Consider the following 15520-nt stretch of genomic DNA (forward strand, 5'->3'; position numbering starts at 1 on the left):
CTCCAAAAGGTTTAAGGGTCCCACCTTGCTATTTAAAATCCTTAGTAGTCTCACTTCCATCTATTTTTCTAGTCTGATTTATCTATTACTCTTCTTTTGTAACTTCAGCCAAACTTTTGGGACTTGACCCATAAACAATATTCAATTTCCAGCACAGGTGCCTTTCAGAGACTGTCCCCCATTCTTGCTTGGAGTACTCTCTCCTCTTCACCTCTCTTCTTTTCAGAACCCTGAACTCCCTTCAAGCTGAGATTCAAATGTCATCTCCCACACAAGGTCCTTCCTGATCTCACCAGTCATTTGGCATCCATTTTTTCCTTGCCTCACCTACTGAAACAAACTCTACCAATTTACTTGAACTCATCTTGTATATATATATTTTGAATTTACTTATCTGTGTAAATATTTCTCCCTTTCTACCCCTGCTTCACAGAATGTGAGTTTTTGATGGGTGGAACTATTTATTAGTGGTTTTGTATCCCCAGCAATTAGTAAAGTGCCTGACAAGTAGTAGATTCTTAATAAATAAATGCTTGTTGAATTGAAATGACATGAGTTATCTATCTCCCAAAGATAAAACTAGAACATTGTCAGTAAAGGGAATAAAGCAGGTGAAGTCATCACTGGTTCATATAACAATAAAATATTTTGTCATAATGAATGCTTATTAAATACAAACACATGAAATTTGGAGTTTTCTACTTACTCTTCCTCTGTCATAATGTAACCATATTCTTCTTCATCAGAAGACTTCACTTCTAATTGTAGACCTTCCCCTGGAATTTTGGGAGGTCCTTCAGAAAGCCTTTCATCTTGTTTCAGAGTACCCTGGATCCAGTCCTGAAACTCCACAAATTCATTGGCATTTGGGTCAGCATATGGTTTCTTCTCTGCTGTTAGTTCTTGGGAATAGGTCTCACTCTTCACATTTTCAACCCCAGCATTCTCCTCTTCAGAGGAAAGGGAAGATTCAGAATCCTCTGATTTCTTGGTCTCTGTTTTAAAGAGTTTTTCAGAAGGTAATCCTTCAGACAAATACTGAGTCTCCTGCTCATTCACAAAGCCTGCCATTTCGGTATCCAAATCTTTCACCTGGCATAAAAGAATGAAAAACCAACTGTAAAGCAAGTTCCTGAAGGAGAACAGGCCACTGTGACCCAGGAAATTGGCAATAAAATCTTTTAATTAGTACTAACTAGGAACAGAAAAATATAAACAGAAGGGAGAAGTACTTAAAAATGAGTTAGAATTCTTCAAATTTTGCAAAGTTTTACAAATATCAACTCATTTGATCCTTAAAATAAGCCTAGAAATAGGTGCTTATTATTATGCCCATTTTACAGATGAGAAAATAGAAGCTTCCTTCGCATCTAATTCTAGAAGCTAAAGAAAAACATCAGAAGAAAGACAAAAGGCCCTTTTTAATAATCTAAAGCACACACACATTTATATTTCAATACATCAATTAAAGAACTGTCCATCTTTTAACTCTTGCTGTAAATCAGCACCACCTGGCTAATGCCAAGAATAAGAGTGTCACAGTGGAAATAGTGGTACATTTAAAGTCAGAGGACCAGAATCTGCCATGGCCTCTTAATGTTTGATCTTTGGGAAGTCACTGAAATTCTCTGGGCATCAGCTTCTACATAATCAACCTCTAAGGTTGAGTCTATAATCTTATACCAGATTCATGGAAGAAGCTAAAAGAACATTTTACTAATAGCCTGAATATAAATGATATCAGAGCTGAAGTTATAAAGGACCTCAATGACCATCTAAGTCAACCCATTCATTTTACAGATGAAAACTGGGACTCAAGAAAACTAAATAACACACAAAGTCACATAGGTAATGAATTTGAAGTCTGTTCTTGTGACAATAGAACCAACTCTCTTAAAGAAAAGGCTTTGAACAATCTATTGGTATATAACGTTGCCCCAGGTAACAAGACTGGCTACCCTTTTGACTCATTTGGGAAAAAACCCTCTAACTCAATGTCACCTATTTTATTGTTACAATAATAGCACATTTCCTATAATATAAATGAAACAGTGGAATTTATTTTACAATCATATTGCTACATCACATTACTGTGTAAAATAAGAGAGAAATACCATACAAATAATGGAATCATTTTCAAATAATTTAGACAATTAAGCAGAATGAGCATCTTGATATAAGTGCTTGCCCAATACATATAATTTAAGATATCACGTTACATAGATTGAAATTTAGACCAAGAATTCAGAAATGCTTTTAAAACTTATCCAATGTATCTCTCACAGGTCCCTACCTTTTGTAATATTTTAGTTTATTTAATATATGCTAACTTGCTGCAATACCTCTTCCAGATAAAGACAGAACATTTTCTTTTATCTAGCCAACTTCGGTAGCTAAAGATTTCCCTCAAGGAAAAAAATGTTGAACTGCCTGCTTGAGAAAATCAAACGCAAAAGGAAAAAATAAATGTATTATGTTCTGAAAGGACTTCAACTCATAAAGTAATGCACAGATTTTGAAGCCAATGCCAATCCTGATGAAATGATGTATTTTTTTTTTACTGGACACGTTTTAAAAATGAGTTTCTTCTGTGGTTTTATGGACTGATAACTGCAGTATTAATTTGTTCTACCGATTTACTTCTGAGAGGGATTGTTATATCATTTATAGCCATAACCTGGGATTAATAAAACTCCCCATGATATGTAATATCACACTGAAAAATAAAGAGATTTTACCTTTTCATCAACTCTGTCATCACTTTCCTGCTCTCTGTTATCTGAAAAAGATATGAATTTCTTATCAACATTCTCATCATTCTCATACCGCTGCAAGGTGTCACATCATATTTAAATCGGATAATCATACAGCATACTCCCTTATAATGTAAATTGGCAATGAACTGTTCTAATTAAAAAGATAGACTAAATCTACTTAGAATTCAGGAAATAGTGTTCTTATTCATTCAAGTGGGATAGAAGCTGAGGGATATACATCCAATTCAGTCATACATCATTGCCCAACTTAGTATCTTAACTCTACTTATGCAAACCTACAAGATATTCAAAGTGCCTGGCATCCATTTACATTTATGCAAGAATAAAATGAAGCCCCCAGCACAAGCATACAGCACTGTTAAACTGACTTTTCAGAATTAAAAGCTTTCAGAAGGGCAGCTTTAAAAGCTACTTGTTGAAATCATAACATACTTAAAAAGAAAAACAAGCTATATATAATGGAGATTATACATTTCCTGAACAATCTCTTTGTTTTGTTTTACTATGTATAGAGAAGTTTGTTTTAATGATGTTTGTTAAAATAAAATCACTAAAAAATTTTGATGCTATTATCGTAGTGGACAAACTCCAGCTTTTTTGTCTTCTTAAATATCAGAACCTCCACTAAGATGTTTAATGAATGATAAATAGATGAGAAACACAGTGACAACTTCCAGGTTGAGTATAAGCTATTTAAGGGTAGGACTCCTGTCTCATGAGTTCTTTTGTATCATTCATCACTTATAGGATGGGTACCTAATCAACATTTGTTGATCCAAGGAAATTTATGCCAATGTGGAGCTGACTTTGCCTATAATGGAGACTTTTTCTCTGAACCCAAACCAGGCTTTGTGGTAGGTAAACACCTGAACACTCCCAGATTCTGACCTTCATCAAAGAAGACATAGAGAAAAGCAAAAGTAGCAGAAGATCCTCAATGGATCTGATTAATGGCCAGCTATCAGGAAGCCCAGTACTAGAGAAAAAAGACCAGGAGAGTCTCACTGGATCTCTTCAGCCCAATAAAATGTCACTGTTTGAGGAATAATCTTTGGTTTTTTCTACATGCAACCAAAGCTTAAAACTGAAGTTGGAAAAATTCCTTGTTCATCTTATTGTTCCCATATTTGAAAACATCTACTCTCAGAATCCAAAACACTTACTATTATTTTTTTTAATCTCATTCTCAGCACCAAGGAATTATATATCCTCAGAGACAGTAATTTACCTTTCAACATAATTGCCTGGATAGATTTAGCTGGTTCAGAGAGCTTGTAGCAGCAAAGTTCAAACAGATAAAAATCATTACCACAAATCCCTGTCTCCCCAATTGAAACCATATCTCAAGTTTCAGATAACCCTAACATTTCTCAGCAGCACCTTAATACTACCCTATTCCTTCTTCTCTGAAGCAGTATGAAAAAATCTAATTGACCTTGGAAAGGATTTTATTTTAAGAGGCAATCCAAGAAGCACGGCCTCTCACCTTGCAAATTATCTTGAACCATCAAGCCATTTGGATAGTTTTTGGATTCTGGACTGTTGACCCTCTTCATTTCTTGTTCTCTTTGTTCTCCTACAGTCTCACTTCCCACCATTCCTGGCACTTCAGTATTTGAGCCTTGCATGACATCTGTAATCACATCAGCCATCTTTTGCAGCTCCAAGGGACTCAGGTTCTCTATGGTTCCTTGTTGCTTCCTCAGATCCTTCAGGACATTCTGAATCAAGGTTTCTGCATTATCAGACAAACAAATAAAAAATGCAAATAAAACACTATCTATAAGTCAATAGAAGAAAAAGAGTTCCAGATTTCAGGAGACAGATAGGGAGTAGGTGGTGGAAAGAAGGTTGCTGATTCTTCAGGTTGCAATGATCTGGTCAGAAAGATTGTAGTCTACTGATTCATGGAGGGTTTGAGCTGAAATTAGCACAAGATCTTAATACTAATTCTAGCTCTGCCACTTAGTTTGCTCATGGGACTTTGAGGGAATGATTTCCCTTCCCTGCTTCTCTGTTAACCAAATGACTTGGTTTTGTAACTCATTTAAGCTATTTAATACATGGATGACCCTGGTTAAGTTTCTTAACTTTTCTGGATCTTGGTTCCTTATCTGTTTAATGAAGAAGCTGTGCTCATTGGGTAATGCATCAGTGGCCCTATCTATATATTTTGCCTAGGTCTCCAGTCATGCTTTATTTCTCTCCATGGATTTTTTGTCCTGGCAGCTGGAACCCTTTTCCTTTTTATTTGCCATGCTCTTCCAGTTTGGCAACTAACATCATTGCTCTTTCAAAGACTTTGTCACTTTATTCCCTTATGAGTCCAGTTGTCATCCCTTTAAATTTACAAAACAAAATATTCCTTATTGGCCACCACTCCCCAATATATTATGTTGTCCTTCTCAAGAAGAAAGTAACTCCTACAAGTCAGAGATGAATTTCCCTTTTGTATTTAATTTCTCTGGTGCTTTACACAGCAGTACTTGGCATATATTTAAATTTTTCATAAATATTTTATCTTTCATTCATTCACTGTCCTGAATGGTCTCTAACATCCTACTTTTCTTTAAGTCTACAATCACTTGATCATCTGATTCTATCCTGAACTTCTTGACATTATCATCTACCATACTGAACCATGGCTATGAAAAGCTTAAAGACAACTCAGAAGTTCATCATAAAATATTTTCTTCCCTTTTCAGCCAAGGGTTTAGGTGAGAGGAGAAGGGTGACAGTCATCAGTATAAGCAATTCTCAGTTTGCAAACTTCCTCCTTAGATGTAGATGGTCAAATCATCTGTAATTAAAGTCTTATGAAATTGCTTAGATTACTGAGAGTTTAAACAGCTTGGCCTTAACACAGTGTCAGAGATAAATGAACACAGAGCCTCCTGACTGTAAGACTAGTTCTCTATGCACTGTACCATGGTGCCATTCCAAATGTGATTTAAGGAGTTAGAAAGTGGAACCTGTGGCATATTAAAGGAATGTGAACAGGGTGTGATTCAAGACTGGTATGGCAAATATTATTCAGAAAATGACCAATTTCTGGAGAAAAGAAAAAAAATGGGCTTCAGCAACAGCATCAGAAATATTAGGCTATACAGCAATGGATCGGAATCAAACGAAGCTAAGAAATATTTCATTACAAGCATTTTAAAATGAGGTAGTTGAAAAGAAGGCTTTGTGAGTTGTGAGTTTACAGTGATCAATTAAGATTTATTAAATTGAATTACATAGAAGATTCCATGCTAAATTACCAGTAATATAAAGTCAAAAATGAAAATCAGTATTTGTTCTCAAGAAGCTTACTTTCTACAGGTAAAAAAAAAAACAGGAAAAATTTTAATTAATTTTGGGAAGCAGAAATCACTAATGATTTGAGGGATAAAGACAAGTTTCTGATAGGAGATACAACCTGAGCTCAGCCTTGAAGTGATCAACAATTCTAAGAAGAAGAAATGAAGGGGAAGTTCATTCATTCTAAGCATGGGAAATAGCACAGAGACAGAAAATGGGATGCTGAATTGGGGGAATGGAATATATGCTAGACTGGCTGGAATATTTTATCCATGAAAGGGAGTAATGGGAAATGAATCTGGGAAGGTAAACTGGAGCAAGCTTGTGAAAGAATTCACATAAAAGTCCCTTTTCAGCCTTCAATTCAATAAAATCATTCAAGGAAATGGCATTGAAAAAATCATATTATTTCAGTGTACAGTATTGACCCACCACCAGGAGCTCCTGGATAGTTGTACTATTTCAAGAAAGGTAGAATGAATTAAAAACCATTAATATCTTTCAAATTCACACAGCATATTTTAATCAATAAACATTCATTGAGCATATGCTTCTGGCCAAGAATTGTGCTAGGTACTGGTGATAGAAAAAAAAATGAAATACCCTTCCTCTTAAGAAATTTGCATTCTATTAGATAAGATGACATATACATAAATAAATATATGTTTTTATTTCAAAAATACAAGGGAAGGAGAGAAAAGACAGAGAATCACTGAGTATATGACCAGATCAGAAAAGGTTTCCAGTAGAAACTGGCCTTGGAGCTGAGTTTTGAATGAAATAAAGGATTTTAAGAGACAAAAGGGAGTGCTTACTTTTTTTTTTTCAGCAGAAACTTCTACCAACTGTAATAGAAGCAAGCCTAAGGGCAACACTTTCATCAATTTGACAATGTACTTCCCTTACATATGATATATAAGTAGTTCTCCAACTAATAAGCAGGATTCATCTCTTCCTTTACCAAAAACAAAAAAAATCTTAAGTTTTTGTTTTTGTTTGGAGACTGGCCCTCTAACTCACCTGGAATAGCCACTCACTGATCCATTTCTCATACTACTCTGAATGGAAATTTTGAACTATTCTGTTTTTCTGAACTTGATAGATTCATTCCATCTTAGTTAACTTGGTGGTCCTCTGCTCCTAAAGGCTTACCATCTTAGAATTGGACTTCTTGTGGACACCCAATGGGCTTTAACTCTACCCGAGCTCAGAACTCCTTAGATCAAAGTATCTATCCATCAGCTTCAGCTTTCCCAGTAGCAGACACTCTAAGCATGTGCCACCATGGTCCATAATCAGCCTCATTTCTAAATCTCCACATATAAATTATCTGTGTGGGCTAAAGCAAATTTTCCTATAGGAAACAAATTTGGACAATACTTAGATTCCTAGACCAGATCAGGAAAAAAAGCTTTTAAAATACTAGGTCATTTGGCAGATGAGGAAACTGAGGCAAAATTGGGTTAAATGACTTGTCACAGCTATTAAATGTCTGAGGCTAGATATGAACTCAAAAAGATGTCTTCCTGATGCCAGGCCCAGGGCTCTATCCACAGCACTACTGGCCAGTGACTTGCCCAGAGACATACAACTAGTTAATATCTGAGGTTGTATTTGAACTGAGATCATATTCGAACTGTGGTTTTCTTGACTACAAATCTAGGTCTCTATCCACTGTGCAACCTAGCTGCACATAGAGAAATAGAGGAAAGTTTCCAATACTTTAATGACTATGAAGACTGTTATGTAAATGAAAAAAAAATATATATATGTATATAAAAATTAACAGTTTTTTCAATGTTTAATCTATTGTAAGCACTTCAACTATCATTCTCATTTTAAAGGTGAAGAAACTGAGTGTCAGAAGGGCTAAGTGACTTGCTCATGGCCACACAGTTGGAAAGTGCTTAAGAGGTATATTTGAACCTAAATCATCTTAATGTCAGCTCTTTTATTATTACATATTGCCTCCTGGATGCACATTTTCTTTCTGGCAAGGACAATAATAAAAATACTTATCATAATGAGCCAGAACCATCTAAAATGAGAATGACAATCTGTCTGGTGAATCTAAGGTAAAAAAAAGTACATTAAACATGACTTAGAAATACTCTATTATGCTACATGGTGAAAAAACCCAATTCCCTCTTCTATACCTTCTTCCTATCAACGAGGGACAGTGCTGGACTCAAAGACTGCTTTTGTCACCAAGTGACAATCTTGCCTGGTCAATAAAAGCTTTATTCACTGAATAATGGATGACAAGAAAACAGAGTTTGAGGTTATCTAGACACCTTACAGATTTTTTACAAAGATAAGCAGCTAGAACATTATTACCATTTCTGGGAGGCCACATTCACACATCTTTACCCTTTAACCAAGTAAGAGTTTTGCTTTTCAGAAGGATTTTTGCCAGAATGTGAAAGAGACATTTAAAAATATTATTTTGCCTCCATTTCTGAAAAAAAAAAGACTTTTCAAAGGAGAATTGTGCTGCCCCTCTCCAACCTTAATAATAGTCTGGCTTATTTGAAAAGACTTATTCACATATCTGCTTAAGGCTACCCAGTGAACTCTAAAGTTCCATTTAGATTTAAAATGTTTTGGTTTTATATTAGTGTCATTTTCTAAGTAGAGTATAATGGATTGTTATTACAGACATAGTCATATTGTGGCCCAACCCTGCCCCATAAATCTTAACTAAGATAGGAACAAGGTAAGATTATTAACTAACTTTATTTTTAAAAATCCTTTCCTTCTGTCTTTGAATCAATATTAAGTTTCAGTTCCAAGGCAGAAGAGCCATAAGGGCTGGTCAATTGGGGTTATGTGACTTGCCCAAAGTCATATGGCTAGGAAGTGTCTAAGGCTAGATTTGAACCCAGATCATGTCTCCAGAAATAGCTCTCTATCCCTCCAGCCACCTAGTTGTCCCTATTAACATTATCAGTTCAGAAATAGTGTTGCTTACTGGAGAGAGGGCAAGTCTCCAAGGCATGACATGAGCTCCAATCAATCAGTTAATGAACACATATTTACTAAATGTGCTAGACACTAAACAAATGATGAAAAGACGGATCTACAAAAAGGAAAACAAGTCCCTTCTCTCAAAGAGCTTACATTGTGCTTGATAAAGACAACATATACCTATCTAAGTATATACAGAATAAAGAAAGAGAAAGGAAGGGATGAGTGGAGAAAGGAAGGGAAGGGAAGGGATGGGTAGAGAAGGGAAGAGGAGGGGAGGGGAGGGGAGGGTATGAAGGAAGGGAGGAAGGGAGGGAGGGAGGAAAGAAGGAAGGAAGGAAGAAAGGAAGGAAGGATGGAAGAAAGGAAGGGAGGGAGGAAGGGAGGAAGAAAGGGAGGGAGGGAGGGAGGAAGTAATGGAGGGAGGGAGGAAGGAAAGGAGGGAAGGAGGGAAAATGCCTACAACAAAGACTTAGTTGGCTCTCAAACAAATGGAAGTAAGAAGGGGGAAGAGTTCATGCTAGGGATGGGGGTGGGCAAATGGCCATAGGTGCTGTGGTGGAATTCCTTCTATTGAGGACTATAGCTTCTCTGGAATTATTAAGCAAATCAGAGCTAGAACAGACGCTGCCTTTTTAGGAGCTGTTCTTTCTGTAGCATTCAGAGTCAATGGAGAACTTTCCATCAAACAAACCTCTGAGAGGTCAAAGGCCAACTTGGGGGGGCAATATGGTCATAAATGCTGAATGACATCAATCTATAAAAGTAGCCATCATTCCTCATTCACTAGAGGAAATGTGAGGGTACACAAAGGCTAGTGGAAGGATGCTGAGCATAGGACCCTAGCTATTGGAAAGAAGCAGTCATTTTAGCCTGAGCCAGGGCACAAGATACTCATGATAGGTGTCAGACCCCTGCATTTGAACTTGACAAGTCTGAAGCCAAGAGATAGTGATGGATAGATAATGAAGTGAAGCTTTTAAGATAGAGAATGTGCTTTCTGTAGAGCATTAAAAGAATGCAAACTGAAGTGTACCATTCTTCACTTGATTCCCTCTATGAATTTTTCTCTAATGTAAGCATTATGTGTCTTGTTTCACAACATGATGAATAGGGAAATAAATATTACATGATAATATATGTATGATTTGTATCATATGACCTGCCTTTTTGGAGAAGTGAGAGGAATGAGAGGGAGAGGGGAAAAAAGAAAGAGATTTTGGACATTATTAATATAAGAATTTGTTGTTCTTGAATAAGCAGTTATAGTTTATTGCATACTTATAAATAACATATCATATGTACCATATTATTATGTTACACATTTTATTGTAACACATTTTAAAAATTATAACTAAAACTGTAGCCTCATAGTACCACAGCTAGTTGTTTTTTTTTTTAATTAAATTTGGGAGTAAGGAAAAGGAAAGGCATGTGGGATGTTTCATTAAGTAGTTCTCTTTCTCTTGCAACATTTGTCTTCTCTGGTCCTGCATCTCTATCTTAGGCAAAGGTAGAAGTTCATTGTTAATAAAATCAATGAAATCATATGATGTAGTATAATGCAAAGAATACTGGATTTGGAGTTAGGAGAACTAGGTTTGGGTCCTGGCTGTCACTCACTAGCTGTATGGTCTTGAACAAATCACTTGATTTATGCCTTAGTTTCTTCATTCGTCAAAGACAAGACCAGGTGATCTTCAAAATCTCTTCCTGGGGGAAGCTGGGTAAAAAGACTAGAGATGGGAGGTTCTAGGTTCAAATCTGACCTCAGACACTCTCCACTCAAGTCACTTGACCCCCATTGCCAACTTTTACCACCCCTCTGCCTTGGAGCCAATACACAATATTGACACCAAGACAGAAAGTAAGGGTTTTAAAAAAATAAATAAAAATGAAATTTCTTCCTGCTGTAAATCTATGTTCTGTGGCAAGGGAACAATATCAATCTGCATAAGAAGTCCTGTAGCAATAAATTATGTCCAGAGGCACCACTTGCCTTTCCAAAGAGGTAAAAAAAAAGACTAAAGATGGGGGCAGGGGTGAGAAGAACCTGGTTGAGTTAAAAAAAAATCACTGCCCTTCAACGTGAGTTCCATTAATAGATGTAATCAGGAGTTGAGGTTATCCACTTGCCACATCGATTGCAGTTCTGGCCTGGAAGAATTATCAACTGTGATTCAGAAAGGTTTGCTCATAATCACAAAGTCCTAACCAACTCACTTTAATACCTGCTTACAAAGAAACCACTCCTGGCTCCAGAAAAATCAAAAGAAAGCTTTTTGGGGGGGGCATGGGGAGAACCCACTCAATGACTCCTGATTCTACAGGATAAAAAGGAAGCAGATCTTCCCTCAGTTTCAGTCTAAGAGTCACAAGCATATTTTCTCTGCTTTTGCTGTCCAATTACTTGCCAAGTTTGATACTGACTCTGCCTTCAATGGCTACATTTTGTGCAACTTCTGGACTCCTAGCCCAGAGCTCTGAACTTTCATCCTTTGGTCCATTACTGGTTACTTCCTCCTTAACTCTGGACTTGAAATTTCATTCTGCATTTTGAGTGAGGTGCTCAAGTCACTGAGGAAAGGAAGAGTGTCGAATTCAGGTAGATGTCAGTGACAAGGATTTGAAATAAGTTGATTATCAGATGATGAGATCTTATATCATATGACAGAAGGAGTGATCCTGAGCTGGGTTCTTAGCACCACATTTTAGCAAGGACATAGACAAACAAATACACATTGCAAAGCCAGTCTCCTGGAATGGTGAGAGACTTGAAACTGTGCTACAGGAAGAATATTCCACCTGGAGAATAGAACCCTGAGTTGGAGTGTAACTTGAAAACAATCTTTAAATCTTTGAAAGTCTATAATATGCCACAAAGGAAGACGGGAGGGCAGAGCAATAAACTTTTCCAAAAGCTTTCCTGTTTAGAGTTCTCAGCACTTTACAGAGAACTCTTTGAATTAGTGGTTTTCTTGGGTTCAACTCCATTGGTCATCATGCAATCACACTAGGTATCTCCTAGTTCCTCACTTCTTTTCAATTTCATTTTTACGGGTTGTCTTTTACCATCAGACAGTAAGTTCCTTGAAGGCAGAGACTATTTTTCTATTTTTGTTTTATATTTATATCTCAACAGATATAATAAATGTTTACTGAATTAAATTGATTAGTTTGAATACTAAATGTTCTGAAGTGGTCACATATTTACTAACATCCTAATTACTTCAAGTAATAAATCCTTGTAAGTGGTTACATATAATTGAATTTGTGATATTCAAAGTTGGACTTATGTAAACTATGGTAATTAGTTCCAATTCAATGAAAATATAGGGGGGATTTAGTGACCACTTCAGGAGATTCATTATTTGCACTAATCAGGATTTAGTTGTATTATAAGGATTAGACTTGTTTTGTTTGGACCAAGATAAAAAATGCAATGGATAGAATAATAGATTTGGATATAGAGGATCTCAGTTCAAGACTTCTCTGCCTCTCTATGTCTTGTTATCTTGAGCAAGTCATTGAACTTCATTCAGTGAAGGAGATGGGCATGCCTTTAAATTCCTTTGATCTCTATAAGTATGATTCTGCTGTGATCAGATCCTAAGATCTCATAATGACATCCAAGGGAGGAATTAAAGAAGTGCAGAGGAAAAACTTAATTTGAGTAATTCAAAAAGTTGATTTGGCTATCCTGAAGATAATGAGCTCTCCATCAATTGAGATCTTTGAGCAAAGACTGAAGGATGAGTTAGATAGATCTCTGCTAAAAGAGGTGGCTCAAAATGAATAGCATTGGGAAAATAGGGGGTTATGACTCTTATAAAATAAAACAAGGGAAACAAAGTAATCAACCCTCCAAAAAGGTTTAATTAAACAGTTGTTGGGATGAAGCTTTCACAGATTTGCCTACCAAGTAATTTAGCAGGCTTCTTGGTGGCATCAAGGAAGGGTCAACAGTTATTCTGGTGGGAGGGTACAGGGGAAGGAAACTGGCACAGGAGGTTTCTGCTTGCTTCATTACAACAGAGAAGGTCCAGAGTCACTGAAAAGGGGATGATATGGAAAGTCTTCTCCCTCCAAGCCCACTAAAGTGCTTGCTATGGCAAACATTATATGTCAAGTCAGGATAAAACAAAAGAATGACAAGCATTTTCCTGGTGACTACATAGATGCTCATTTGTTAGCAAGCTGGGATTATGTAAGGACAGTCAGGTCTGGGCAAAACTGTGAACTACATTGTCTTTGATACCTTCCTTCTTGTTTTGCTTGGCCCCAGAGGGCAGAAGTGGGAGTAAAACAAGTATTTGCAGAAGCAAAAAAAAATGTTTCCTAAGAATGAGATGTGCCCTAAAGAGAAATGAATTCCCCCTGTGGACCTATTCTTGATATTCTGGATGCCTCTACTTCAGTGTTATCCCAGAACACTCTTCAGTGCCTGAGGCCTTTCTACCCAGAAATAGTCACACTCCTACAGCTTGTTTATCCTGGAATATCCTTCCACCAGCTCCAAATTCCTTTTCCCACTGTCAATGGGATCTTCATCTCTTTCCTTACATGCCAGCCTTTTCAGCTTCCTTTTCTGTGTTGTCTTCACTCAGTAGGATACAAGTTTCTTGGGGCCAGGAACTGCCTGCCTTTCTTTTTGCTTGGACATGTACTCCTTCCACATCTGGTGGTGGGCAAATTAGGAGAACAGCAACCCCTTATCAGCACCCACCAATCTATAAAATTCATATTAAATTGTTTGGCCTTCCCTTCTTTCCAGAAAAGAAATCTGATTTTTTTTTCTTTTCTTTATGAGGTGCTTACAATAACTAATTATAAGATTTGGGCTAAGTATTTTGTCAGTACGTTGATATTGTATAATACTATACATAAACTATATGCATTTTTTAGTTTCTAAACTTTTTTGTGTCATCTGTAGACCTTTGTGTGTCATCTGTGGCTTCTGCAAAATCGCCCTCCCCCCCAAAAAATAGTTAATTTCTTATGCCAATTTGTCACATATTGAAACCACCAAGGAGAAAGTCATAAGGTGGACTCTATTTCTATTCTCGGTACTTGTCATAGTGTGTGACACATAATATGTAATCAAGAAATATTTGTGATTTTTCTCCCGTCCTCCACATTTTCCTTTTTTCTCCTCTCCATCCCTCCCTGTTTGCACTTTTCTTCTTTCCCTCTAGCTCTATCTCCCTCCTTTCTTCCTTTTTTCCTTAAAAGGTAACAACTTTCCTATCAATGAAGACATTTAATGATGACTTGATATCCATCTCTTAGGAATAGAAATCTTAGAAAGGATTTCTGTTCAGGTATGGATTAGTATATCTAAGACTATTTTTATCTGCCAAACCTAAGATGGAAAAGAATTGGTCAGTGTATTGTCCTTCTGAAGGCATTTGGATTCTAAAAAGGATACTTCCTGAGATGGAGTATCTTTTCCCCAAATAATAAGTTAATAAGCCTGAACTGTGCAAGGGCAGTCAGGGAGGGAATCTCCTCCACATCCTTTACTTAGAGATGATGCTGGCCCTGTGAAAGCATGACAGTGCCCTCATTTGATGAGGCAAAAATAGGACATATGAATACCTACTTGCCTATTGTCAGAGATCTACAATTAACAAAATTTCATTGCCGCCTTCAATCTATTCCAGTATTTAATGACCCTAGCAAAAAACCCTCCTGTCAGTTCACCAAGAATCTCTCCCTTTCCATGAACTCTTTCTCTGTTCTCACTAGAGCTGGAAAACAGCAGGAAGATGGTGACTCATAATCTGGGCAAATGTATAACACTTGACTAAAGCACATACTTTTAGGTTTAATTTGCATTATTAACATTTTCTCCATTACTTTCTTAAGTCTATAATTCAATAAAGCAATAAATCAATTCATTATTTGTAGTTTGCCAATTTTTAAAGTATATATTCACACTGAAAATTTGACAATTGGTCTGAATAAGATGGTTTTAGCATACTCCTGCTCATAAACCTCTTTTATATTCTTAAACACCTGCCAAATCAGAGGTCACCTGCATTTTGTAGTTCCTTTTCAAGGAATCCAGGAGAAATTTCTGCTTTAAAAAAAATGACCATAGAAGCTGATCCTAAATTATTCCAATACAATGAATTGGAAATAAAAACACCACAAGTTGGAGAAAGGGTTAATAATACAATGATAAAGGCAATTTTGGGTCAATGGTAAGTTTATGGTGACTATAATCACTAAATATATGATCCTGGCTTATGTTCCAGATGGGATTTTAGATGCCATTGGATCCATGTCTATAACTTTACAGATGAGGAAACTGGACACAGAGAAGCTAAGTGATATACCCAGGTTCCCATAGCTATTGTGCCCTGGATACAGTAGTTCAACTCAGATCTTGATTGACTTCAAGCCTAGCACACAGTATTCATCATATTGGCTAGCTGTGTCAATATATTAAAAACATCTGCCAAATAATC

At 36.6% G+C, this 15520-nt stretch overlaps 1 protein-coding gene across 3 annotated transcripts in view; it reads right to left on the minus strand.

The window, feature by feature from the left end:
- The window catches only part of PTPRN2 (protein tyrosine phosphatase receptor type N2), a 1540336-nt gene that overhangs the window by 860799 nt on the left and 664017 nt on the right, over window positions 1-15520 (minus strand). For all 3 annotated transcript variants that reach the window (XM_007504686.3, XM_056800889.1, XM_056800890.1), the window contains 3 exons: window positions 4264-4512; window positions 2739-2779; window positions 707-1092 (listed from right to left, as the gene is read on the minus strand). In XM_007504686.3, the coding sequence (XP_007504748.1) occupies window positions 707-1092; window positions 2739-2779; window positions 4264-4512 (676 nt within the window). The remainder of the gene's footprint in view (window positions 1-706; window positions 1093-2738; window positions 2780-4263; window positions 4513-15520) is intronic.

The sequence above is a fragment of the Monodelphis domestica genome, chromosome 5 (genome assembly GCF_027887165.1).
Source record: "Monodelphis domestica isolate mMonDom1 chromosome 5, mMonDom1.pri, whole genome shotgun sequence".
NCBI classification, from domain to species: domain Eukaryota; kingdom Metazoa; phylum Chordata; class Mammalia; order Didelphimorphia; family Didelphidae; genus Monodelphis; species Monodelphis domestica.